This window comes from Poecilia mexicana, unplaced genomic scaffold (assembly GCF_051168715.1).
Source record: "Poecilia mexicana isolate PSO_F unplaced genomic scaffold, ASM5116871v1 scaffold_6, whole genome shotgun sequence".
NCBI classification, from domain to species: domain Eukaryota; kingdom Metazoa; phylum Chordata; class Actinopteri; order Cyprinodontiformes; family Poeciliidae; genus Poecilia; species Poecilia mexicana.
In genome coordinates this window covers 8,740,201-8,765,430 of record NW_028263375.1, presented here as the reverse complement: position 1 = coordinate 8,765,430, position 25,230 = coordinate 8,740,201, and the positions used below count along the sequence as shown (strand labels likewise).

The window sequence follows — 25,230 nt, the reverse complement described above, 5'->3', positions numbered from 1 at the left end:
CATGATGTCTTTCCAGCTATGCAATAATAGCCAAACCAGGACGCACATTAATAAGAGCGGTGTTACAGAGCAAAGTGTAAAGACGCATTTTGAGGAAAAAAGAGGGGAGAGATGGAGGGTAGAAGCAAAAAGAAGACGGTGAATGTAAAAAAAAAAGATGAAAAACAAACTTGTGAGGTAAAAAATAACAGAATATCTTCACTGATGGGTGGAAGAGCAAAATAAGTACAAAGAAACTGGGTTTATTGGGTATTTAAAACTAACCAAATATTATCGAAGTGTTTAAATTTCATACATGGGGTTTGTTTAGTCGGTTAACTTCGTCTCCTATGAATCTTCTTGTTGCTCTTTCCGTTAATCTTTTCTTCTTCTTCTCTGTTGTGTTCCAGGTGTGATACCAGATCGCCAGTTTGCTGGAACCCAGTTCGTCTGCAGTGTTGTGGCCTCTCATGTCAGCCATCAGCCCTCCACCAGCTTCAGTTTCGTCTGGATCGCCCCGCCGCCAGGCACCGGCTGCGTCAATTTCCTGTAAGTCTGCTGTCAGGTTCACACAAAGAAAAGAATAAAACCGAGAGAAAGCGGTGCAGATGGGTGGATTTGCTGGCACCTTTACAGCTGCTGCTCCAGACATGGACGTTACAAACTTATTTGTTAATGACTTTAGGCTCCGTGCTAAACCAGAAAAGCTGAGAGTGGCTTAAACTGTGCTTTTCCTCCTGAGGTCCCCCTGCATCTTAGTGTTTACATCCGGAAATTTTGTGCAAGCCCACGATGCTGGAGGGAAAATAATGTAGAAAAACCCTTAAAGAACAACTCAAAACCACTTTTTTCTCGCTCTCTGCGTCGGCTGAGCTATGTGAACGCAATCCTTGTCACAGGTTCACGACAGGATTTAGATGTTGGTCAGGCTTAATATGCTTTGATCCAAATATTTCTGTTAATTTTGGATCTATGTGCAGCTTTAGTGTCAACCTTCAACCAAGTCTCAACACTGTAAAACAAATGGGCCACATGTAGTTGTGTCTACTATCTTTTACTCTTTAAGTCAAATAAATTTATCCAGTTTCAGATTTTGAACCTAAATGTGAGTTTGTGAAAGATAAACTTACAGCAGTAAGTTGTGTTACTTCTTATTAATTTAGTCAAACCTCCAAGAGTTGAAAAAACTGAGTTTAGTTTAGCATTTAAAAAACTGAAAGAAGAGAAAGACAGCAGTGGGAACTATTTCCCAGAATGCATAGCGGCATGTTTCTGTCTCCTGAGGTGGAAGTGCGTTACGTTGATCTGACTCTGGTGTTTTATTAAGGCAAATGTTCATTTTAATGCAATTCTCAGTCAGCAAAGCTTAAGATAATGTCCTGATCTCACTAAATGTTTCTGAGCTGAATTCATTGGGATGTTTAATAAAATTCATCATCAGATCAGAAATTTAGTTCCTGCAGTTTGAAACAAGAATTTAAATTATTTTAAAGTAAAATAATTATTTATTTTAACTTGATATTGTGAGTAAAATAATATAGAAATGTGGCTCTTTAACTTGTGAGGGCAGATTTTAGTTAAAACTCACAATTCAAGATTAATGAACTTTAAAAACAATGTTTAGACAACTTGTCTCTTGTTGTTAAATCAACTTCATGAACTTTAATTTCAGTTTAAACCAAAACAATTTTATTGTTGCCTTGAGTTGCATTTTCAAGGCAGCAGGTGGACTTTCATTTTCTAAGTTAAACCACCTGTAAATGTTTTACAGTGTACTTTTATTGTGTCGAAACTAGCACTTATTCAATTCTGTAATTTTCCCTTAAGTTACAGAATTGTGGAGTGCAAAACTAATCATGTATTCAGTGGAATGTTCATCTTTATACGACACGTTTGGGTTAAGCGTCCGGGCTCTGACCTCATTACTCTGAGGCTCAACATGTCATGGATTGATGAGAACTGCCACCCAACTTGAAAGTCTTTCTCTTTTCTTTTTTTTTGGACGCGTTACTGAATCTCTTTACAACACTCAAAAACTGCTTGGCTAAATTCCTGGAATGTTTCAGCTAATTTTCAGACTGAGAATTTTATAGAGCGACTGACGGAGAACAATTCAACACGACAGCTCTGCTAAATTAAAGCTGCCAGTTAGACGATATCCACCACAATAAATGGATTTACTGGCTTTTTCCGGCTGCCAACTCACTTTTACTGTCAAGCTTGTGTGTTGGCTGGTGCGGGTTGTGTTTTTGTCTGAGGACTTGTGTGTGCATGCATGTGAAACTGCAGAGGTGCTGATGACAGCTGGACAACTGTATGGCAATCGGAGTCCCTGCAGTTGACCTTATCAAAGTCAGTCCTTTGCACTCCAGCTGACTGGAAATGCTTCTCAAAAATACATGCAGACATGATTACTGGACTCTGTTGTCTTCATCTTGCTTTCCAGAGTGACTCTCTTGTGTCTCATGGGAGGAATTCATCATACATGTGGGTATTTAACCAAAACATGGGCCACTTTTGGTGCTGCAGAAAATATTCCAAGACTTAGCCGTCAGTAGCTGCATTTCCATTGACCGTAAAATTGTGCAAATTGTAATTACGAAAATGGAAACATGGCAATTGCGGAAAAACTAAACATTTTTCAATAAAAGATTTTTCCGCTAGTGGTTTTTCAGCCATATAGAAATTGGTTTATTTTGCAAAACTGCAATGGAAACACTTTTTCCGCATCAGACGAGTCATGAGATCAGCAACTGGATGTTAATACTGGCGGAAAAGACAAAGAAGACGACAGGAAGTGGTAGGAGGATGACGGCGCAGCATGTTTTTTAAATGACATATGTGAACAGACCGATTCACATTTGATTTTAATTGTGTTTCTTAATATTAGTTGAATATCGACAAAGTTTTGCGCACATCTGTAATGGAAACACAGTTCTCTCTACTCTGGTGAGAGAACTGTTTCTCTGTCAGTCATATGCCTGGTTTCCATCCAATTGTAACACAAGTTTTGAGGGAATTTTAAGAAATGTCCCAAAAAAGAAAATGCAAATTAGTCCTGTTGCCATTAGGTGTGGTAATTTTATTGTATTGTTTATCATTTATGGTGAAAAATGTCTTATCATGATAAGAATTTTGATTTATTGTTTATTTTACATTGACTGTTATACTCCTAACTGCACAGACTGAACAAATTAAAGTTGTATTTGTTAAGCTTGTGAAGCTATTGGTGTATTTAAGTGAGTGCTACTGGTGTAGTTATCAAATAGATTTGTAATTCAGTACATTTATGTCTGTGTTTTGAAAAATAACATGCATTTTAAGTCAATTTGGATCAGTATCAGCCGTTGCTAAACCTCAAATATCTGCACCGGTATCAAAAGTGAAAAAAGTGGATCGGTGCATCAGAACTTATTCAGCAATTGTATTTCAATTTCCTCTTTCAGAAAATCCAAGCGAATGTAACAAACTTTTTTTTAGGACGTTTTTTCAGATTTTGCCATTTCCATCAACCTTCTTTAATGCGATTCTTCAAAATGCACAGATGAAAACACAGTTATAGATAGTTTGTGCACGACATCTGATTTGGTATAAGTGTTTGCAAAATCTCATTTCACTTCCCTGCACATAATACTAAAAAAGTAATAAGTTTCATCATGCCTTGATTGATACAAAGAGTGTTTTCAGCAAGCCGAGCCAAGAAGTGTTTAAATTGAAGATCCAGACATGCTCTGTCCTTCAGAAGGCTGGAACGGGTCCACCTCTGCATTAATATGGGCCCTGTGAGCAGTTTTATGGCCGATATTGTGGGATTGTCCCTGGTAACATATCACTTGCAGCTGAGTGATAGAGTGCAGTGATGTGGGCATCCAAAAGAATTAATTTTCTGGATGGCTGTAAATTGCCACCAAAAGAGAAGGCAAGGCCTTGGAGAACAGATGAGAAGAAGAAGAAGAGACGGAGGAAGGTGGAGAGCACACATTCATCCAAAAGTTATTGCTCTACGGAAACCTCACTGAAACAATGTTGGACTCTTTCTGGAAAGTGTTTTGTTTTACACTACTGTCACAGCTGAGGCAGACACTGAAACAAGCCAAAGCATGTTTCTGCAAACAATTTCTGTGGCAGGCATAGGATGTCGAATATCAGCTCTGTACTCACCGTCATTGAATGTGTATGTGGTGGCAGAATACCTTAAGTCAAAGGTTTTTTAATCTCGTCACCAGACTTGAGGTATTATGTCTGAAATTCTGGATGGGAAAGGAAAAACTATTAACCTGGAAGTTGGTTGTATCTGGTGGTGGGGGAGGCTGATGGATAGTGGCTATTTTTTCAAATGAATGCTGTATTTTTGGAGTAAACGTGAAGCATTTGTAACCAACACTCTTTAAAGTCAACTTTACCTGGTAATTTGTACTGCTTGAATAACCTAACTTTGTGGATTTTGATAAAAATGGCTGCCATTTTTCTTACATGGAGTTGCAGATCTGAATCTATTATGCAAAACTCATATTTTGCTCATTTTTGTACTTCCATTTAGGTTTCTACTGCTTCTAAAAACAACCTAAGCACTTAAAAACCCACCCAGCTGGTTCTTACCAATAAGTTTATGATTTTTGGTGTCTGGAAAAGGTTTAACAAACCATCCAAATGTAATGTCACAAATCAGCAGACACTGCGCTGTTAGCAACCCCAGGGAAGCCTAGCTCCGTTACCTAGCAACCCCAGGGAAGCCTAGCTCCGTTACCTAGCAACCCCAGTGCAGCCTAGTTCAGTTACCTAGCAACCTAAGCTGAGTTCCAGCACGTTTGGTTAGCTGGTTTTAAAGCTGTATGAGCTGTTTAATGTATTCTTGTTGGTTGTAAGGCTATATAATTGCACATCTGTTTGCAGCCGTTTTCACATGTGAGTGTAAACATTGAGTTTGGGGGCATGGCCAACTGTAGCTTATTTGGATTTAAAGTGACAAGAAGCCCTAAAATAACAATCATTCTGAAAGGAAAAGGCAGAAATAACAATCTGATAATGATTTTGTGCAGTAAATGTAATGAACAAATCTTTTAAAGCCCATACATCCATTCTAACGTGTTAAAAAAAAAAAACATGATAGGTCACCTTTAACCAAAAAAGGTTTACTGAAATTGATATTTTCACGAGTTTGTCAATTAATTTGCATAATAAAGTTCGCAAATGTTCTGTGAATCCACTAGATTGACTAGATCTGACAAAATATCAGACATCTTTCTGTTTGTCAGGTTCACAGTCCTGGCATGAGACCTGACCTATCTTTCCCAGGGCTCCTAATTTACCCAGTTATTAGTCTGCTCCATTGATTTGTTTGTATTCAAGTCAACCAGTTGACTCTGTTTTATCATAAAGCCACTGCTTAATGACCTTTCATCCTTATTAAAGGTCCTCAAAGGCCTCTGGCCGCAGGGTGCATGAAGGTTTACTGGAAATGTTAAGCCAGGAAAGAAATAATTGGCTGAAGATAAGAAAATATTTGTCATGGATACAGACCATTGAGGAATAAATGTGGAAGATAAAGCAAAAATCTGAATATTATAATGTCCAATTTTAAAAAATATTTCAGATTTAAATTTATTGATTAATTTAGGATTTCTTTACCAATTATTTGTATCACTTGATTAAGGACTCTTGTTCAAACATAGGGTCAAGCATATTTGCAAATTTCTGAAATTCAAAGCATTTTCCAAGTCTAGAAAATTATAATTTTTTATCAGGATTTATTTCTAGTCCTGTTTTTTAAGTGTTGTAATTAACTGTTGTCCATCCATCCATCCATTTTTTGCAGATTAGGTATTAAAAGCCTGAAATTAAACATTTATAGTCATAATTGCATGAATGTTTGAGTTTTACTTAATTGAGTGTAATAAAATAATAAACAAACTTAAAAACAAAAAATAATTTGAAGCCAAAAGCAAGCAAAAGAAAAACAACTTTAAAGTATATTTTTACGTTTAAAGGAGTGGGTATTTTTACACCTACCCCTATTACATAAGCAGCATCATCCAATAAATTACTATTAAGTTAATTTGGTTTCCTGAGGCTAAAAACAAAGAGTTCTGAGATTCAATTCTGTAAAATTGTGAAATTTTGCCAAGAAAAATGCATAGAGACCCTGTCACAAGTTTTCCTCTGTATTTATATTGGGTTATTTCCCAAAGGAAAGGCCATGACCCCTATAATTATGTGCACAGCCCAGTTTGCACAGAGACTCGGGTGCACCACTTCTCAAATCGATAATGCTACATATTGTCCACATCACCGGAATCCCACATCCTCATTACCAAAAGGTCACTGCCCCACCTGCTGGGCTGATGATCATTTTAACAGTCTGAGATTAAATAGAAGGTTGAAATAAAATAAAAAAAAGTAGCATAATGAACCACTGCAGAGGCAGCTGCCCCAAATGGACTGTATGCTGGTGTCGGATTATTTGTCCGTGATCAGCCCTGCTCAGTTTTGATGAAAACCAGACACGACCGCTTGCTTGGAGTCATCTCTCGTTCGTTGACTCTAAGTAAATGTAGTTAATTCTTCCCAGCATCCAGTCTGACCCAGATGCTCTGTGACAGGCAGAGAAATCTTTGTCAAAGCATTAAGCTTACTTGAGTTTTCATGTATCAGAGTTTCTCTTTTTGCTTTTAAAGGGGCAGTGTTATGTATTTTCCATGCACAGAGTGTTTTGCCTTCAGTTGTTAATAGCATTTTTATAAGACTTAAAAGAAATTTGACTTCGTAATTTAATTCCTTGAAATTGGGCCTCTGTCTCTTTAAAAAGTCCTGTTCTTTCTGAAACTCTGCCTTCAGGAAGTAATCTATTAACCCTTCGACAACATTTTTACCAGCATTTCACTGAAAAGTGTTGCATATAATGAGCTCAGCTGACGCGCAGTTCCACCAGGTGTTTGCTAATTGCTGCTGGCTAGTCTGAAGGAGCCGAGTCGGGGAGTCATGGAGGAGGGCTGTTCTGTGAGGCCGAAGCTTTAAAACTGCAGCTTTGAGGAGGAGCTGTGCCTTGAAGGCGGGGCTAGGTCCACCCAGGCGTTTTGCACAGCTGAATGGTTGCCATGGCGATGAAAGGACTTCTCAAACATGCACGAAAAAATCAAGGTAACACTCCATCTAGGTTTTTTGATGAGGGAATGAAATTCTAACTTTATGTAAAGCTGAAAAAAGTTGATTTGACGTAACGCTGCCCCTTTAAAATAAAAGTATTTCTTCCGATCACATCCCCGCTTTTTCCTTAATCTCATATTCACCCCAAAGTAAGTAGCTACAGTTGTTTTCTTAATCTTTCCTGTTATTGCCTACTTGCAGCAGTCAAGGTCAATTGCTCTCGTCTTTAAGCTCCATACTGAGAGCAGTAACCGTGTTTCTTCTGGCTGTATTTGGAGCAATAACTATCAATGACCCCGGGCTAACAAGCAGGTAATTTGCCAAACAACTCCCAAATCCCTCTTCTGTGCAGCTTCATTAAATTTGCATGCTCTCTAAGAGCCCTTTTCCAATTAATTAATTCAAGGATGGAGGGAGTGGTTGGTGGAGTTGCACAAATCAGAGATAGGTACACCATTAGAATGAAGAAAATATTCAAACTGTATTGTATGAGAGCTGAAAAATGAGATATCCTGCAGCTGAAATGTGATTCTTGTTTCTGCCCTTTGTTGTCCAGGTCAGTAGGGTCATAAACGCAGCTGGAGTCCTCAACGTTGGGGATAAATCAACCAATTAGGGCGTGTTATTTTAAAGGGAGAGGTCCAAATGCTCCAAATCAGCGCTGGCAACAGAGACCGCACCCCTCTGAAACTCCACGTATTTATCATAATTACTAAACGGGCTTAGTGGGCTGGAAGAGAAGATGAGCTTTTAATTGGGGTTTCAGGAAAATAGTGGCTTTTTTCCTCTAACTAGGAGAGTGTGTGTTCTCTATCCTCACATGTTAGACACTCATCAGCATCTTTCTTAGTTATTTCTTGACAGGAGGGTTGGACTTAAGAAATGCCTTAATTTAATGAAGTGTTGAAAACATTCCCCAAAGATTTCGGGCCATTTGTGCGCCAAGCAAATATCCGCCAGTCCGAACCATTGATGCAACTACGGCTGCAAATAATGATTATTTTAGTAATAGATCATTCTATAAATTATTTGGATGATTAATCATTTAATTGACTAAAAAGATTGTGCCAAATTTTTCTATCTTGTTAAACAAAATATTTTTTTCTGAGCCAAAAAGATACAACAAAGCATTTTAGAACCATTTATATATATTAGAAATACCTCAGAAGATGGAAATAAACAATAAGGAAATAAACATTTTATTCCCTAAATTGCAGTAATATAGCATTCATTTAATTTAGTAATTTTTGCATTGACCAATTATCAATTGAGTAGCGGAAAGAGCTTAATCAGAGGTTTTGTTTTTTTACAGAATTTGGACCAGGTGAAGCTAAATCTGTCACTTCAGAAATTTGGGGTAAAATATATTTGAAGACAAAGTTGTTGTTGTTTTTTTTATCTTAAATGCAAATTGTACATATTTTTTGTACAGTTTTTACTTAATTACTGCTCAGTGTGTTGTTGTTGTTTCAGTAAATTACACTGCACACTCCTGGTTGAGATTAATCGATTACTAAATTAATCAATTAATCACAATTAAACCAATTTATCATTTGCAGGCCCTGATGCAAGTTAAATTTTAGAGTAGAGAAAATTACTGGCCTTGTTTGCTTTTGTGGTGCATATAATTTATTCATTTATTCTTTCTTTTAAGCAGCAGTTTATTTAACATGTATTTGCGGCTCAGGGTAAATCAGCAGTCTATATAATTTGTGCGTGTGGTTAGCAGGGAGCTGTCAAGCCGGTTTCCGGGGGATACTTACGGCCAACAGCAACATGTAATCTAACATGGATGACATGGATGGTAATTACCCACTCCCAGCCCTTTGGGGAGCTCTGAGTGTGACAGCCTGTCCATCTGCATACATGTTACCGCCGCTCCTATATAGCTTAGAGAGTCCGTGTGTGTGTCTGCTTTGCTTTTACTGGCTCGCCTCGCCACTTGACAGCAGATTGTGGTATTTGACTGACAAGGCCATCAACCCTTCCCCCTTAAATCATTTTTCCCTCTGACCAAATCCAAACCCTGCTGCCTTCTCTTCCTATCCTCTCTCTATTCTCTCTGAAATTTCCCCATTATTATGAGTGTTTTGTTTATTTCCAATTCAACATTTTGACAAACAGGGCATGGGCAACTTATACAGCTCTGGAAAAAACTAAGAGCCCACTGCTATAAAACCCCATTGAAAACCTCCTGGTTATTCCACCAAATATTGATTTCTGAACTCTTCCTGAGTTAAAACATTGTTTCTAAATTAATAGGAACTTGTTTTCTTTGCATTATTTGCATCTTTTTCATTATTTTGACCATTTCTCATTTTCTGCTAATAAATACAAAATTTTTGCTTGGAAGTTCAGAGACATGTTGTCAGTAGTTCATACAATAAAAGAACAATATGTTCATTTTACTCAAATATATGCCTATAAAAAGTAAAATCAGAGAAACTGATCATTTTAAGTGGCCTCTACTTTTTTCCAGAGTTATATTTTCATGAAATTAACTCCAGTTTGAATCCAAAAAGAAGAAAAGAGCGGAAAAAACCCAACACATATTACAGCCCCTAATTACCCCACCCACTGAACTAAGGAAAAAACCGAATAAAATTAACATTTAGCTGCTCTTTTTATGTTAGTGTGGGTTCCAGAGAGTGGATGGACTAATGAGAGACGCATGCTGAGGAGCCACTGGTGGGTGACGGCAGACAGACACTGGGGTCATGCTGCTCAGATCAAACACGCTTCGGCTTAGACTAACTGCTCTCTCCCGGCTTCTGTTTTAATCATAAACACGCTCTCAGAGAACCACTCCTGCTCTCAAATAGTCTAAATTAAGCAACAGACTCTTTCTCTCCAGTTTGTTTTTTATTTTCACTCTTTGCAAAACAATGCTTTACTGTAAAGTTGAGGTTTAGTGCTAAACTGTGTAGGAAGTGTGCTTTCCAAAGAGGATGTCTCCTTCCTGGCTACCAAGCAACATCCGCTAAGTGAGCTTGAGCTGTTTACTAAATATTTAAGGGCCTTGTTCCTACATCCCCACCCGCTGTTCATTACGCATCATCTTTTATTCATAAATACCAAACCTTAAATTAGTTTTCACCAATTCTGAAATATGAGTGTAATTAAGTATGTTTTCTCCCCAGCTATGCTCGGGCACAAGAGGTCTTTATCAATTAATGAGCAGTCCATTCATTATTTATAGGATGAGACGAATGTGTAAATGCCTCGGCACCCGTAAAAAGGCATGAGTCGGCAGGGTGGGTAGAGTTTGGAAGATGAGACCGGATTCATGTGGGTTGAGACAGAAAAAGAGGGAAGATGAATGAGGACTAAGGAAGCTGGTGGTATATTGTTTACACCCACTTGCCTAAGCATATGCGCTCAAAAAGAGTTGATACAAATTTTGCAGCCTCACATTTCCACCCAAATCTGTCATCGTACTTTGGCCATTTGTTGTTTGTAAATCCACTGTAGGTCAAAAACTGGACTGTTTACGTAAATTGTGCCCACTGAAGCTGAGAGTGTCACTTTTAAGAGAGAGAGAGACTGCCGTGCTGAAAATAAATTGGCAATAACTTCACAACGGAGGATTCTGCCACAGCAATTATGCAAAGTCACTCCTTTTTATGGAAAGATGCAACTTTCAATCTATCTTAAAGGGACACAGTTGTCTGGTGTCCTCCAAGCTTAACCAATTATTTGTACTTCACTTGTAATCAGAACTATTACAAGTGTAATAGTATAAAGTATTATACTATATATAAAACAGGTGTTTTTGAAGCCACTAAAAACACCTGTTCCTCTAAATGTGACCGTGTTGTAAGTCAGCAAAGAAACATTGTCTTTTCCAGCAGCCATTGTACAGCGCTTACAGCGGTAAAACCAGCTGACCAAAGGTGCTGGAGCTCTGCTGGGGTTGCTAGGCAATGGGTAACACACTTCTGGGGTTGCTGGGTTAAAGGTAGTGTAACATTACGAAGTGTAACGAAGTGTAACATTTTGAAATGGCTCATTTTCCAGACACCATAAAATATTAACATGTTACCAAAAAACAACTGGGTGTTTTTAGAAGCAGTAGAAACCCAAATGAAATAACAAAAATGTGTGAAACGTAAAATTTTGCATAATTGACCCCCTTCAACCTTTTAAGTTGTTGATCTATTGAAAAAATGTTGCTCTATGCAAAAAGACTTAAGAGCTGTGTTTCTTTTCATTTTAAGAAAGCATCCTATGCACATTACTTCAATTTCATTGCCAAAATCCCACAAATGTTCAGTTTTTCAAACTAAAATTGAGAAACAATGGTACACCTTGATGAGCTGATCTAAACCCATCAAATTAAATTACAACACATTTAGAGTCACAACCTGAAAGGGAAATAAATACCCATATGGATGCCAGACCTCCTACGATCAAAGACTAATCTCTGCTACTCTCTACATTAGCATCTGTGCTGTTTGATGTTCATTTGTGCTGATACCACAGACTGAGTATCTTAAAAATGTGTGTAATGTTTGTGCATTTAGAGACAGTAGCCACCCTTAAAGAGCTCTTCAGTCTCTTTGTGGGTGGCACACATACTGTAGTTGTGTGTTTGTGTGCTCATTACTGGGAGGTTGGTCAGATTTATTAGCCACAGATTATTTTAATATATAATGTTTAACCCTAATTGCAACATGTGAAAAATGCTTGTCTGTGTGCCAGATGATACAACTGCTCTACACTCCCCTTGATGGATGAGCGCAGAGCATGCACATAGTCTGGGAGAAATGCGTCACAGCTGTTGTGTTGCTCCTCTTTATGTTTTTGACCTCAGCCCCACTGCAGGCATTTTCCCGCAGCCTTTTGTGTTAGAAAAATTTTTTAAAAGTAGGGTAATGTAGTTTTTGCAATCCACCTAAATCTATTATTCTCAGGTTTTTATTCTGATATTTCTGAACTGAATTTTTCTGTGAGATACAAATGCAGTGCATCCAAAAAGTATTCAGTGCGCCTCTACATTTTCTTATGTTACAGCTTTATTCCAAATTATATGAAATTAATCTCTTTCCTCAAAATTCTACACACAAATGCCACAATATGACGGTTTTTGAGTTTTTATTACGTTTATTAAAGGGGACCTTTCAGGCAAAATTCACATTTTGTATGTTTTTGTACATCCATTTGGCTTTCTAGGGCTTCTAAAAACACCCCAAGCATTTAAAAAAAAATCACCCAGCTGTTTTTTGGCAATAAATTAATGTTTTTTGGTGTCTGGAAAATGAGACCTTTCAAAAACCTACCTAGCAACTCAAGCTGAGCTTTCACAACATCCAGTTCTACCACTATATGCGCTGTACAATGGCTGCTGGAAAAGACAAGTGTTTTTTGTTGTTGACTTACTGTCCAGAATCCACTTGCTGCATTGTTGTTGGTTGTGCAGTAGGCTCTACTTCTGCTTTTCAAAGACGTACGGTTGTATAGTTGCACATCTGTTAAACATTGACATGGAGGGACATGACAAGACGGCCTAAAACAGCTAAAAAAAAAAAAAAAAGGCAGAACTGATCAGACTAAAATCTCATTATTTAAGAATGATTTTGTGCAAAAAAAATTTAATGAATATATTATGTGTAGCACACAGCTACAAGGAAGCATAATAGGTCACCTTTAATACCACTGACAAAATAATGTTAAAATTTAATGCTGTGCTTTTTTAAAACTAAAAAATCTGTATATTGACAGGAAAGTCTAGATACAAAAGAAACAAATTAATCACTAGTTGATCGATAAGATTAATCAACTTTAGATTAATCAATAACTTGTTTCCCTGCCTAACATTATAAACTGATGTTAAAACTTTATTAGAAGCAGCCATCAGATCCCATTGAGCATCCATAAGGTAACACACTCCACTACTTTCCATATCTGATTTAGTCTCGGCTTGTTAAAATAGAAATTTTGACTTTGTGAAGAAGTTTCTTGCTTTGATCTCAAAGTCGGATCATAATGGTTTCATAAAAAGCCTTCTTTCATGTAGAACAGTGAAATGCGTTTTGGTAAAGCAGAAAATGATGCCATCTGTGCTAGATCGATGTTCAGACGGTATAATAAGGACAACCAGTTAACTTTCCCCGTGGTGGTGTTTATTTTAATGATCTTCCTCTCCTTCGTTTCCCCTTCTTCTTCCCAGAGCCACAGCAACGCATCGAGGACAGATCATTTTTAAGGATGCGCTGGCCCAGCAGCTCTGTGAGCAAGGAGGTAAGTAACAAGGACAACACAGCGACGTTCCTCTATTCCTCTCCGTGGCATGACACAGGCATCATGAGACACTCGTAGGGGTAATATATTCACATCTGTGCAGAAACACAAACATGTGCACCAACAAATGCTGCATGGTCTCACCTTCTGTCAGTTCCCATTGTGTGTACGAGTGTAGAGTCAGGATTCGGATGTCAGAGCAGCTGATGTTCAGGACTGTGCCTTTGCAGCACTTCCTGGCTTTCTTTCTGCTTAATGATGCAGCCAGAGTTAGAGAGTTTCGGATGCCCTATATTGCCAGCTTAATTTCAGCTTATGCTAAACTCAGCTTTTTCCCCCACTCCTTTTTGCTCCTTCTCTGTCAGAGATTTACACTGTATTGCCAAGACTTCTTACATCCACTTTCTGTGACAGTCCTAAGTAGCTATTGACAGACAGTGCAGTCCCACTCTGCATGCTGAGTGTGTATAATTGCTTGTTTACAGGCAAGATGCCTCCCTCCTCCTCACTTAAGAACTCCCCGCTTGTAGATCAAAATTTATCTTTAATGCCAAACGAAGACAGAGTGCAAATGCTGCTGCTCTTTTTCTAGTTGTAGCAGCCAAAAAGTGGCTTTTAGTAAATAAATACTTACTTTTTATGTTTATTTGCACTGCATAGAAACTTAATTAGGAAAAGACAACTAAAGTTAGAACATATATTCTTCAGTAGGTCATCAGAAACCCTCTAGAATAAAAACTAGCTGGGCATTAAGTGCTTAAATGTGTCATTTGGAAGAGATGGAGCTCAGAGCTCAGTTAGCCATGGATGATCAACAGAGAGACGGAAAAGCGAGAAGGCTTTTCTCCTTTGTCTCCTTGCCGGAGAGCTCATCCTCTCACCACCCCTGACACACTGCCCCAGTCTACCCTCCCTGCACATGAAATATCTGCAGCCAACAACAGTCACTTAGCTGTAAAGTGCCAAGGCCCCAAAGTATCAACACTAACACACAGCTGCTGGCAACAGACAAGCTGGAAAGCAGATATTTAGTCCTCACAAGACCTTGGAGGGGACGACTTGTAAAGCGGACAGTGTGGTAATGTAATACACGGATAGGATGAGAACAGAGTGAGCTCAGATCAAAGTGGTGACAGCGATAAGTGATCCAAACAGGAAGGTATCAATCTGAAGACTGGAGACTGTCAATTACAGAACTGAATCAAAGCACTCATTTTAATAAAAGAGTTCAAGTGAACATAGGCTAATTCTCATGAATTTGTTGTTTGTACTCATCTTGAAGGGGCAGAATTATGTATTTTAGTGACATTTTGTAGCACAACCAAGTAGCTGTTAACTTCAGTTACTATAAAAATGCTAAATATATCAAACATGGCCTAATCATTTGGCGACGAGACATTTTCACAAGTTTGAAACTTAGGCCTTAAAGGATTAAAATAAATTTTACTATGTATTATAACGCCTTGAAATTAGGCCTCTATTGCTTTAAAAACTCCTGTTCTTTCTGAAACTGCTTTCAGGAAGTTATCCCAACATCACTCCTCTCCTCTAACAATGTTTTTACCAGCATTGAACTGAGAAGTCGCTCCTACAATGAGCTCAGCAGATTCACAGTTCCACCAGGTGTTTGCTAATTGCTGCTGGCTAGTCTGAAGGAGCTGAGTGGGGCAGGGCTGCTCTGTGAGGCGGAAGCTCTGAAACTGCAGCTGTGAGGAGGAGTTGCGCCTCGAAGGCGGAGCTTTGTCCCCCCAGGTGTTTTGCACAGCTTAATGGTTGCCATGGAGATGAAAGGATTTCTCAAACATGCATGAAAGAATGAAGGCAACACCACAGTTACTAAGTTTTAAAGTATCTTTTTGGATAAAAGGTAAGACACCTTCAGGAAACGAGAGAAGAAAACCAGTTGCTCTCTATTCACAGTTTTAGGACTTTTAAGCTAACGAATTTGAGAAGACAACTAATATTTCTCCAGTCAGCAGATTGTCCCTCCTGAGCTGTGGATTTCTGGAGTTCCTCCAGAGTTATCAAGGGCCTGTAAGATGCTGCTTTGATTATTATTATTGTTGCATCAGTTTAGGTAACCGGACACATTTTGTTAGGTTTGCAGTTGTTTTCCATGCATCTTTCATCTTTGGATTATAACTTGTGCAGTTCTATGTGAGATGCTCAGTACTTGGAATTTTATCTTTTAACCTACAACCTGGTTCAAACTTCCTTCTATGTAATGAAATTTATTCATTAATGTTCTCTAACAAACCAATGAGACCTTCACAGAATTGGATTTGTACCAAAAATACCCCAAAATCTTAAACTGCTTTTTTCTTCCCCTTTATTTTAAGTGTTTGTGGTATCCTGTGTTGGTCTTTCACTTAAAATCCTAATAATACTAATAATTAGTGAATATTATATTTATGCTTTTGCATTGTCAAACTTTTGATGTTGCACTATAACTGTGCAAAGACGCATGCTAAACAAAGTGAGATTGAAAAACATTAAACTTTTCATAAATTGTCTAAAGGCTCATGTGTCAGTGACACATGAAACATTTTTTTCCTGCTTTATCAGATTCATAAAATCTGCCGCCATGCAGTAAGTAGACAAATTTCAGAATTAGCTTTAAATTTTAACCAAAAGATATGAGGCTTCAAGCTATTTGAGAAGTTTAAATACTTAAGACTCAAGCTTTTAGAAATGGGAGTTATGTAAATCTCGGTTATGATCCATGGAGGAGAGCGAGGGAAAGTTGGAATAAGGAGCACAAAGGATTGAGACATGGAAGGAGAGGGCAAGCAATTGAGACTGATCAAAAACAAGTAAGGAACAAATGGGTAGATTAGCGAGGAGGCTAAACTCTGACAAGGATGAATCCAAAAATCCTAATTTATGGATAAAATCAGATTTACTGTAATACCTCAACTAATGTTGGATCAAGTGACCTGCAACATTTTGCTTCTCAGCAACATAAAGCCCCCGAAAGCCTTCGAAGATATGAGCAGGGGGCTGGATTTGTGTGTGCGTGCGTGCTTGCGTGCGTGCGTGCGTGCGTGCGTGCGTGCGTGCGTGCGTGCGTGCGTGCGTGCGTGCGTGTGTGTGTGTAAAATAATCTGCAGCAGTTTTGGGGGATGCCTGCCTGGTACCAGAGGTGCGGCTCCCCCCCCTTTGCTCCTTTCTGCTGTGCCAGCACACTTCTTCACCTCTTCCCTTCAGTCTGCCAGCAATATCTTCCTCCAGCATCCCTTCTAGTTTGGGTTGCTTGGATTTGCACTCTAATAACTCACCCTGATATTGCCGTACTATGTTTGTTTTTCCATCAAGCATAATGTCAAAACTTTTCTTTTACAAATTAAAGTGGGTCAGTGGGAGTAACCACCTGCATAATCTTACATTTATTACATGTATAATCCATACATCCAACACTAAACCCGTTTTTAATAGTTAACCAAAAATAGTCATATCACTTTTCAGATGATATGACTGAAAAACGTATCACGGTATAAGCATAGTTCTACTCTTGAGTAAAATTTTAGGTACTTTATACAGGGGAATTTTCTGCCATAATTTGAGAGCACACATTTGAAAGCAGAATTTCACATCTTCTTTTCCTCAAACCTTTAATACTTGTCAGTGTTGTGTTCAAGACCACCCAACCCGAAACCAAGACAAGACCAAGACCAGAGTGTATCGAGACCGAGACAAGACCAAGACTTTTGGGGTCCGAGACCAAGTCAAGACCAAGACCGAGGGGAGTCGAGACCGAGTCAAGACCAAGACCAGCGGCCCGCGCTACATGACACAATAAAATGTAAAATATGATCGAAATTGCTTCTCAAAATAATCTGAAAGATCCATATTACCATAAAACACCTAGATATTAAATACTTAATACATTTTACCAATATTAAATATTCCATTTATGTGCTAAAAAGTGTGGTCTCGTGCCATCCCTAAAAACATAACGCCCTGGGCATTTGCCCATATTGCTCATATAAGAAGCCACCACTGTTGCACCATTAAACATAGCAATTGAGGCAATGCCCTGACGGTAAATAACACTCAACTATGAACACTGACCAAGGAGCAACAAGCAAGAAGTAACCAAACAGAAGGCGCTCATTGTGACTGTTTTCACTCTCTATCCCAGTACATGAAGCCAGGTAGTCTGACACCATGGCAGACATTACAGCTGCCACTTTGAACAAAAACAATCAAAGAGCAATGTGCATGCTCTGCGTGCTCTTTGGTTCTTGTGTTTTAGTTATTTGTTAATTTAAATATTAACGTACATAATAAAATAAAATAATGATGCAGTGTGTACACAGAGCATTACAAGAACAAAGAACGGGTGTTCTGTCAGGTCAGATCGTCATACGCTTAGCACAAACTCACGGTGTTCTGTCAGATCAGCCTACGTTGTCAGATAGTCGTACGCTTAGCTCAGACATGCATACGCTGTCATTACCATATGATTTTATTTAATCAGCAACATAGAATCAAGACGTAGATCATTATTAACAGTTATTAACAGTTGTATGGCATCCAGCTGCAGCCAGACCTGCTTTAAACACACTTTGAAACCACGACAACGCATGTATATCTATCTAGTTATCATATTATGTCATATTATGACAATTTAATTACTTATTTTTGTCATAACTTGTTGCGTATGCTGACAACTCCACTGACGGTCGGACTTAATGCGCATGCGCTGGCATGGTACTCACTGCATGTATGCTATTCTGACAGCGTATGGCTATGTGATAGAACACCGGCTATATCTGTCAGACACGTCATTACCATAAGATTTCATTTAATCAACAACATAGAATCATGACGTAGATCGTCATACACTTTGTTATTAACTGTGTATGGCATCCTGACTTAGCGGCTAAGTGAGTTTTACACGGGCCTGTGTTGTAGCTGACTCCAGCTGCAGCCAGACCCTGCTTTAAATACACTTTGAAACCATGACAACACATGTATATCTATATAGTTATCATTGAAAACAATTTAATGACTTATGTTCATCATAACTTGCTGTGTATGGTGAACTGACAACTCCTCTGATGGTCGGATTTCTTAATGCTTAATGCATGTATGCTATCCTGACAGCGTATGGCTATCTGATAGAACAACGGCTCTCAGTGAGTGACACTCCAGTCCTATCTAATAAGTAAAGAGCCGTGGAGAAGAATCGACTGTTTCTGAATGTCACCTCACTATATTGCAGACTTTTGGACATAGCGTTGTCCCATATATGCGACAAGTCAGTCTACACCTCCGCACAATAATTCAGCACAGTGAGTGATAACATTTTTCATCACAATGCTTACGTGTCTCTGTACAGCTAGCTTTGCTAACATCACGTTAATGGAGCTTACCTTCTTTGAGCTACTTTTCTAAGTGACAAAAAAAGTTAGACGTTGTCCCCACCGTCTGTGAAAGCGAAGCGCTGCTGAGTTAGCTGTGGCCATCGGATTTCTTACTATTTATGCAGCGCTACTATATTACTGACGATTAGACAAACATTTTCTGCCGCTGAGAGGAAACCACTGCGCATGTCATGGAGCGCCGCGCGCGAGTGAAAGGTGGGGAGGGGAGGAGGAGGGAGAGTGAAAGGTGGGGAGGGTGGGGGGAGTAACAGAAACACGTAGTTGCTTGGATTTTAATCGGTGCATTTTGCATCCACTGAAAACAAAGATGTTAACAAATAAAGTGGACAGAATGCTGTACGTTTAGTGATATTTTCACAGTTGCGGTCTTGACTGGTCTTGAAATAAAATGCCGAGTCCTCAGCGCCCGAGACCGAGACAAGACCGAGACCAAATGCGGTCGAGTCCGAGACGAGACCGAGACCATCAAAAAATGGTCTTAAGACCGGTCTTAAGACCAAGACCAACTTCGAGTACCACAACACTGATACTTGTGCTTACATTTTCAGTTTGAAAGCAGGACTTCATGTCTTTCTTCTCAAAACTTTTAATACTTGTACTCAAAATGTCTGCTCTCTTTCAAATATTCACTGTGCTTTCTCAAACTTTTCTCCTCACGCTCAAAACTTGTCTCTTCTTGGGTCAAATCTCCGCTTGAAAACTTTCCTGCTCGCTTGTGAATCATTTTCTGTTGGGCTTAGAACAGAAAGTACCGTTGCCTGGCGACCTCTCAGCCAATAGAATGCAAGTGTTAAACTGGGTGCGTTTGTTTCCTTCTACTGGGTGTGCCTCTGTGGCTACAGTCGATTGTGGCAACCGGTGAAGTTTTTGTGTACAAATTTTGAATGTTTTACAGTGAAAACATTGTGAAGAATTAGCACTGTCTGTAATTTCACTATGAACTTTATTCATTTGGATTTTACAAATAGTTTTTTAGTGCTTTCTAAGTATCATGTCTTATGGATTATCCTCATTGCTTTTTTTGTAATATTGGTAGTGTCTAGTAGCTTTGTAATTATTGCCCTAGATTTTTGCACAATAACTTAAATAGGGTAAGATTAGCAAATTAGAAAACAAAACCAGTTATAATAATGCATCCATTCGTCTTTGGGTTAAGTTGTTTGTAAAATAAAATACAGTTTCAAATTATTATGAGTTAGTAAAAGTTTCTTCTTTGCTATTTAATTTGAAAAACATAAATTCAGTGTAAAAAACAAGTCTAGATGGGACTAGCCAAGTGGATCAGGAAATATGGCTTACAGTTGGGGTAAAGGGTGGAGCCTTTGGACGTGTTGAATTGCGCCGTGTGCCGTCCATCACTTCTATCTCCTGACAGTGGGGGCAACAATCCCAGCTTTCTGCCCAGCATCGCCAGCTCCTCTAATTTCCAATGAGAGTATAAATCAGATCTTTATGGGCCCGGTCGAGCGTTCTGCGGCCCAGATGGATTATTAAAGGGACATATAACTCAAAGAGGCCACCGCTCCCTGAGGGTCGCCTGATCACAGCGCAACAGAGAGGGGACGGGTGGCCTACCCTCTCCCACTCCTCACCACCCACCCACCCAGTCTGCCAGCCAGCCTGCTCTCCTGGCTGGATGCCATTCCTCACTAGCAAGAAATCTTAAGACCTTCGTTGTCTGAATGTCTCCCCCTCTGGAGTCCTAAATATCTCCAGCAATATGTTGCTTTTTTCAGGAACCGCGCCTGAAATCTGTCTTCTGATCTTTATCTTTTTGGGACTTTTTTCCTTAAAATTGCCTTAAATTTAATCAAAATTCACACAAATGATGGTACTGAACATTAAAAAATAGATTTTTGAAAGGGGTGTATTATGCAAAATTTGCATGTTTGTGTACTTCCATTTGGATCTCAACTGCTTCTAAAAAAAACAGCCGAAGAACTTAAAAAAACACCAAGCCATAGTTTGCAATATGTTAATGTTTTTTGGTATCTGGAAAATGAGCCATTTTCCAAGGTACCAAGAATGTATTGTCACAAATCAGCAGGCACTGCCCATCACCTAGCAACCCCAGAAGCCCAGCTCGTTACCTAGCAACCCCAACTGAGCCCAGTCAGTCACCTAGCAACGCAAATGAAACTCCAGCACGTTTGGTCAGCTCGTTTTACCGCTATATGTACAACGGCGGCTTGAAAAGTCAAGTGTTTTGTTGTTGACTTACCAGCCAGAAACCACTTGCTGCACTCTTGTTGGTTGCGCAGGAGACTCGACTTCTGCTTTTCAAAGGTGTATGGTTGTATAATTGCTCATCTTATTTGGATTTGAAGTGACAAAACAGCTCATTCTGAAAGGATGAACAGACTGAACAGACTAAAATCTTATCTTAGAATGATTTAGTAAAAAAAAAAAAAGTATTTTTTTTTTTATACTTTGGATAGATCTATTTATCATAGATCTATCCAAACTTTTTCGAAGAAGCATAACAAGTCACCTTTAACATCAGTGGTGTAAAAAAATAAAAATAAATCGCAGCTCTGATTGTACTTCGGCTTTGAAGTCATGCTTAATACATTTTTAGAATATTTGGGTTCAAATATTTGAATTTTAATGCTCATTTAAACTGATGTTAACAATTAGGCTGACTTTTGGTCGTCGAAACTGCTCTGTTTATGAATATAGATGACAGGAAAACAGGAGTGATATGGTACCGACATACATCACCTTGTAAAAGTAACACCTTTCAGCACCGTCGCCTCTGTAGATCTGTTTAAGATCAGAGCCCTAATTATTACTGTGGCAAAGCCTGGTTTTTCTTCAGCGGAATAAAGTATTTACAATGTGGCCATAGGGAGCTGTTCTTTCAAGTCGCTGTAGGCCAACAAAAGCTGCATCCTGCACCCTGGTGATTCAGTAATTGCAACCACCAGTTGGACGAGAGCGAGGCAACTTCAAATGCAGTTCACGTCTTCGACAATGTGAGTCAGACAGAAGAGGGAAAGAGCAAGTGTGCAAGAGCAGTTTAAAGCGCTCCTAGAAAAGTGAAGAGGGAAGAGATTAGGGTTGAATGAGGGGGAGAAGACTTAAGATGACTTGTGCCCTGTGCTCTTTGTACATGTTTGAGTCTGCCACAGCTTATCCTCATTTGTCCCCAGTTGTCGCGCTCCGATCCTCCTCATCAGCACCCGTCTGATTTGGGTGTCCCTCGTGTTTATTTAGCGGTTTTTATTATTTGTGCATCAGCATAGAGAGCACTCGTTCAGCTTTCTACGAATGTATGTTTTTCCCCATGCACACTTGCATGTTTAAGCCCTGGCCAGGAAGATACAGGCATTAGTAGAGATGAGCCGCTAATAGACGAGGCGGTAATTGAAGTCTTTAAGAAAGTGAGAGGGGGATTAATCCAAGCGAAATGAGCACCACTGTCTGCTGTGGGTGAGGCGGAGAAAGGCAGAATGGGTGTGATAGAGAGACGTGATGAAGCATAGAAAAGAAATCTGTAAATGAGGCCCTTTTTGGAAGCTGGAAGGGATTATCCACAAAAGAAATAAATAAATCTTCTGGGCCATTCTCCAGCCAAATGGTCTATCTGGAAAGAGTTGAAAACTGAGCCAAAGAAGGCCACAGAGAGCAGAACTATCAAACAATTTATGCACTTTGGGTTTTTTACAGCTGAGTAACAACTCTTGTTATGAACAAGAAACATTGGGACCGATGGTTCCTGTCAACATATTGTGAATCAGCAAACTCTGTTGGATTAGAGGGGTGAGGAATAAAGATGGAGAGAAACAACAGAGGCTCTTTCATGTGCCTTTATTGGGTTTTATCGCAGAGCGGGTTTCCGAGGAGCAGCCAGTGAACCAGTCACTAAAGCCACTAAAACTTTAGCATCCACAGTCAGCATGGAAACTTTTGCACCCTTGCAAAAATTATAAATCCATCCTAAAAGCATTTGCATTGATAAGAAATGAGGGCAGCTGACGAAAGTAAAGCTTCAGCTCAAATAAGGACATTTGCAGGACCGTTATGAAAGGAGATGACCATTTTCCTTAATCCCTCCTGACTTTATTCAGGTTCAGTTGTTTAAAAGGGGCTTTAGGTAGGCTTTCCTTTAAAATTTTAAAGGAGTCTTAAGGGACTGAGTAAAAGTTTGGAATGAATCCTTGCTCTGTTATCTGAGTGTGTCTTATTAGCTGAGCACGAACATCTAGGGAAGAGAGTATTGCGGCAGATTATTCTTTTTATAAAGTCTGAAATAAGGCTGCTTTAAATTCCAGTAACTAAAGTACGGTGAAAAAACTTCAGCAAGACTGACCAGCTTTTAAATAAAAAAATACAATTGGTCAGAACTCGTGTAACGGCTTAACCCAAAAATCAAATTTACTAACTTTAACAGCTATGGAACTGTTGCATTTTCTAGTTTCCATCCAGAAATTTTATGTATGTCACAACGCTGGAGCGCAAAAAGACGATTCCTTTGCATGCTGTTCATAGCTGCACATGCAAACTGTGTAGCAGATTAATAATAAACAGCTGGATTTGGTTTAGTTTTATTCTGGTTAATCTCACTGCTCTTGTTCTTATATTCTGAGTCACTGTTGTGATTTTAGTTTTATTTTTTTAGTTATATCTTTTTTTTGTTCTCATGTGTTTAGTCATGTTCCATTTAGATATTTTTACTAAAGTTATCAGGCATTAGTGTTACTGCTCACCTGTTTCCACGACACCTTTTCATCTCTTACTCTGTTTTTCCTCACTATTTGTCAGATCCTTTATCCGTCTAACTCCTGTTGCTCCCAGTTTCTTCTTTTTTGAATTATTATTTTATTAAAATTTAGGACTGGATGGTATGACTGAAAAACTTATCATGATATAAATAAATAAGATCTGACTTTTAATGGGGCTCCACCTGTTTAAATAAAAACAAAAATTAATAATGCTAAAAAACTGATTAGATTTTAAGAAAACATACAGCTCTACTTAAAAATGTATGATTAAAATATTTGTTAGGTTAATTTAATTTAATTCCTCCCTCCAACTTTTTGAGACCTATCTAGAGGCCTCAATGTGGCCCCTGAAAGGGCCACACCCCCCACTTTGAACAACATTGCTCTAAAATATAAGAATATTCTGTCTTAATTTTTAACCTTTACATTTTTCAGCACAAATATCTTGCAAACACTTTCCTTTTCCTCTAAGTTGTAGTTAATCTTTTTCTACAAAGCCTTCTTTGTAATTGAGTTACAGTAATTTTTTAAACTCACAGTTGATTCATTAAGATCTACCACTCAGAGCCCCCGCCTCTTCATCAACTTCCCATTCACCTCCTTCCTGCTCTCGGGGCTGTCATGTCCCCTGGGAGAGATTGATGGCTGAGTGTGTTTGCTGGGCAGCGGCCACAGATCACAGCCTCCGTCTCTGGGGAGGATGGCGGTTAATTGCCATTGAACTATTAATCATAGCAGCCAGGCCTTTCATTACTGAAAGGAATTAACATCAGTAGCTAGGAGACTTTGGGGAAACACAGAGAAACTTTGTGTTACTCAGTTATGATGCAAGATTGGCCGCTTTTCCCTGTTCTCACATCCCAGAAGAGTACAGTTAAAGTTGCAAACTGTGTAAATACAGGTGGTGGGATACACTTTTGCATGGAAACCTGTGTGTTTGTATCTGCACTTTTCAGCTTTGTTTGTGTCCACCGGCAGCAACTATCTGCAAGTTATGCATTGCAAAACTCCAAATGTTACTAAGTATTTTTAGTCCAATTTTGGTGCAAATATCTTAGTGCAGTTGAAATAAAACAAAACTAACTTGCAAGCAACTTTTCAGCAAGATATGGGTTCTTGTTTTAAGTCGATACTTCCCTAATATTGATGATATTTACTAGTTCTGACAGATGATTTGGGAACAATTTCTTGTCCCATGTTATAAGTAACATAATCTACCACTTTTTTCATCAATATTAAGGAGTTATTTACTGTAACAGACACCTAGATCTTGCTGAAAAGTTACTTGTAAGTTAGTTTTGTTTTATTTAAAGTGTGTTAAGATATTTGCACTAAAATTTTTTTACCAAAAATACTAATGTTTTTCTATTTTTGCAGTGTAAGGTTAGGATTAGGTGGATTTACCATGACTTGACTAACACCTGTTCTCTGTTTTAGCTCCAACAGAAACCCCCTTGAGGCCCAATCTTGGTGAGTTTCAATTGCATTAAAGGTTATTAATTTCATTCATTACTTCAATCCTGCCAATGATACTCTCTACAAAGCAGCATAGACAGTAGATTTAACTGTGAGCACGTTGTGCATTACATGTTTATAGTGGAGCTCCACGCGAAACATGCTGTTCTACGAGATGACTTTGACTCCAACATCCCAGGAGAGTTGGACTCTAACATATGGTAGGTGGAAAAGTTTCTGTTTCTCTTGCAGCGTGAAGGGCCTTTGTGTTTTCTGGGAACACTCAACCAAGTTTGACA

General features: G+C 38.8%; 1 protein-coding gene across 1 annotated transcript in view; it reads left to right on the top strand.

The window, feature by feature from the left end:
• reln (reelin) overlaps positions 1 to 25,230 on the top strand; it is a 147,833-nt gene that overhangs the window by 53,363 nt on the left and 69,240 nt on the right. Inside the window, exons 3-6 of the mRNA XM_015001966.2 lie at positions 390 to 528; positions 13,292 to 13,362; positions 24,914 to 24,946; positions 25,074 to 25,152. Coding sequence (XP_014857452.2) covers positions 390 to 528; positions 13,292 to 13,362; positions 24,914 to 24,946; positions 25,074 to 25,152 — 322 coding nt within the window. The remainder of the gene's footprint in view (positions 1 to 389; positions 529 to 13,291; positions 13,363 to 24,913; positions 24,947 to 25,073; positions 25,153 to 25,230) is intronic.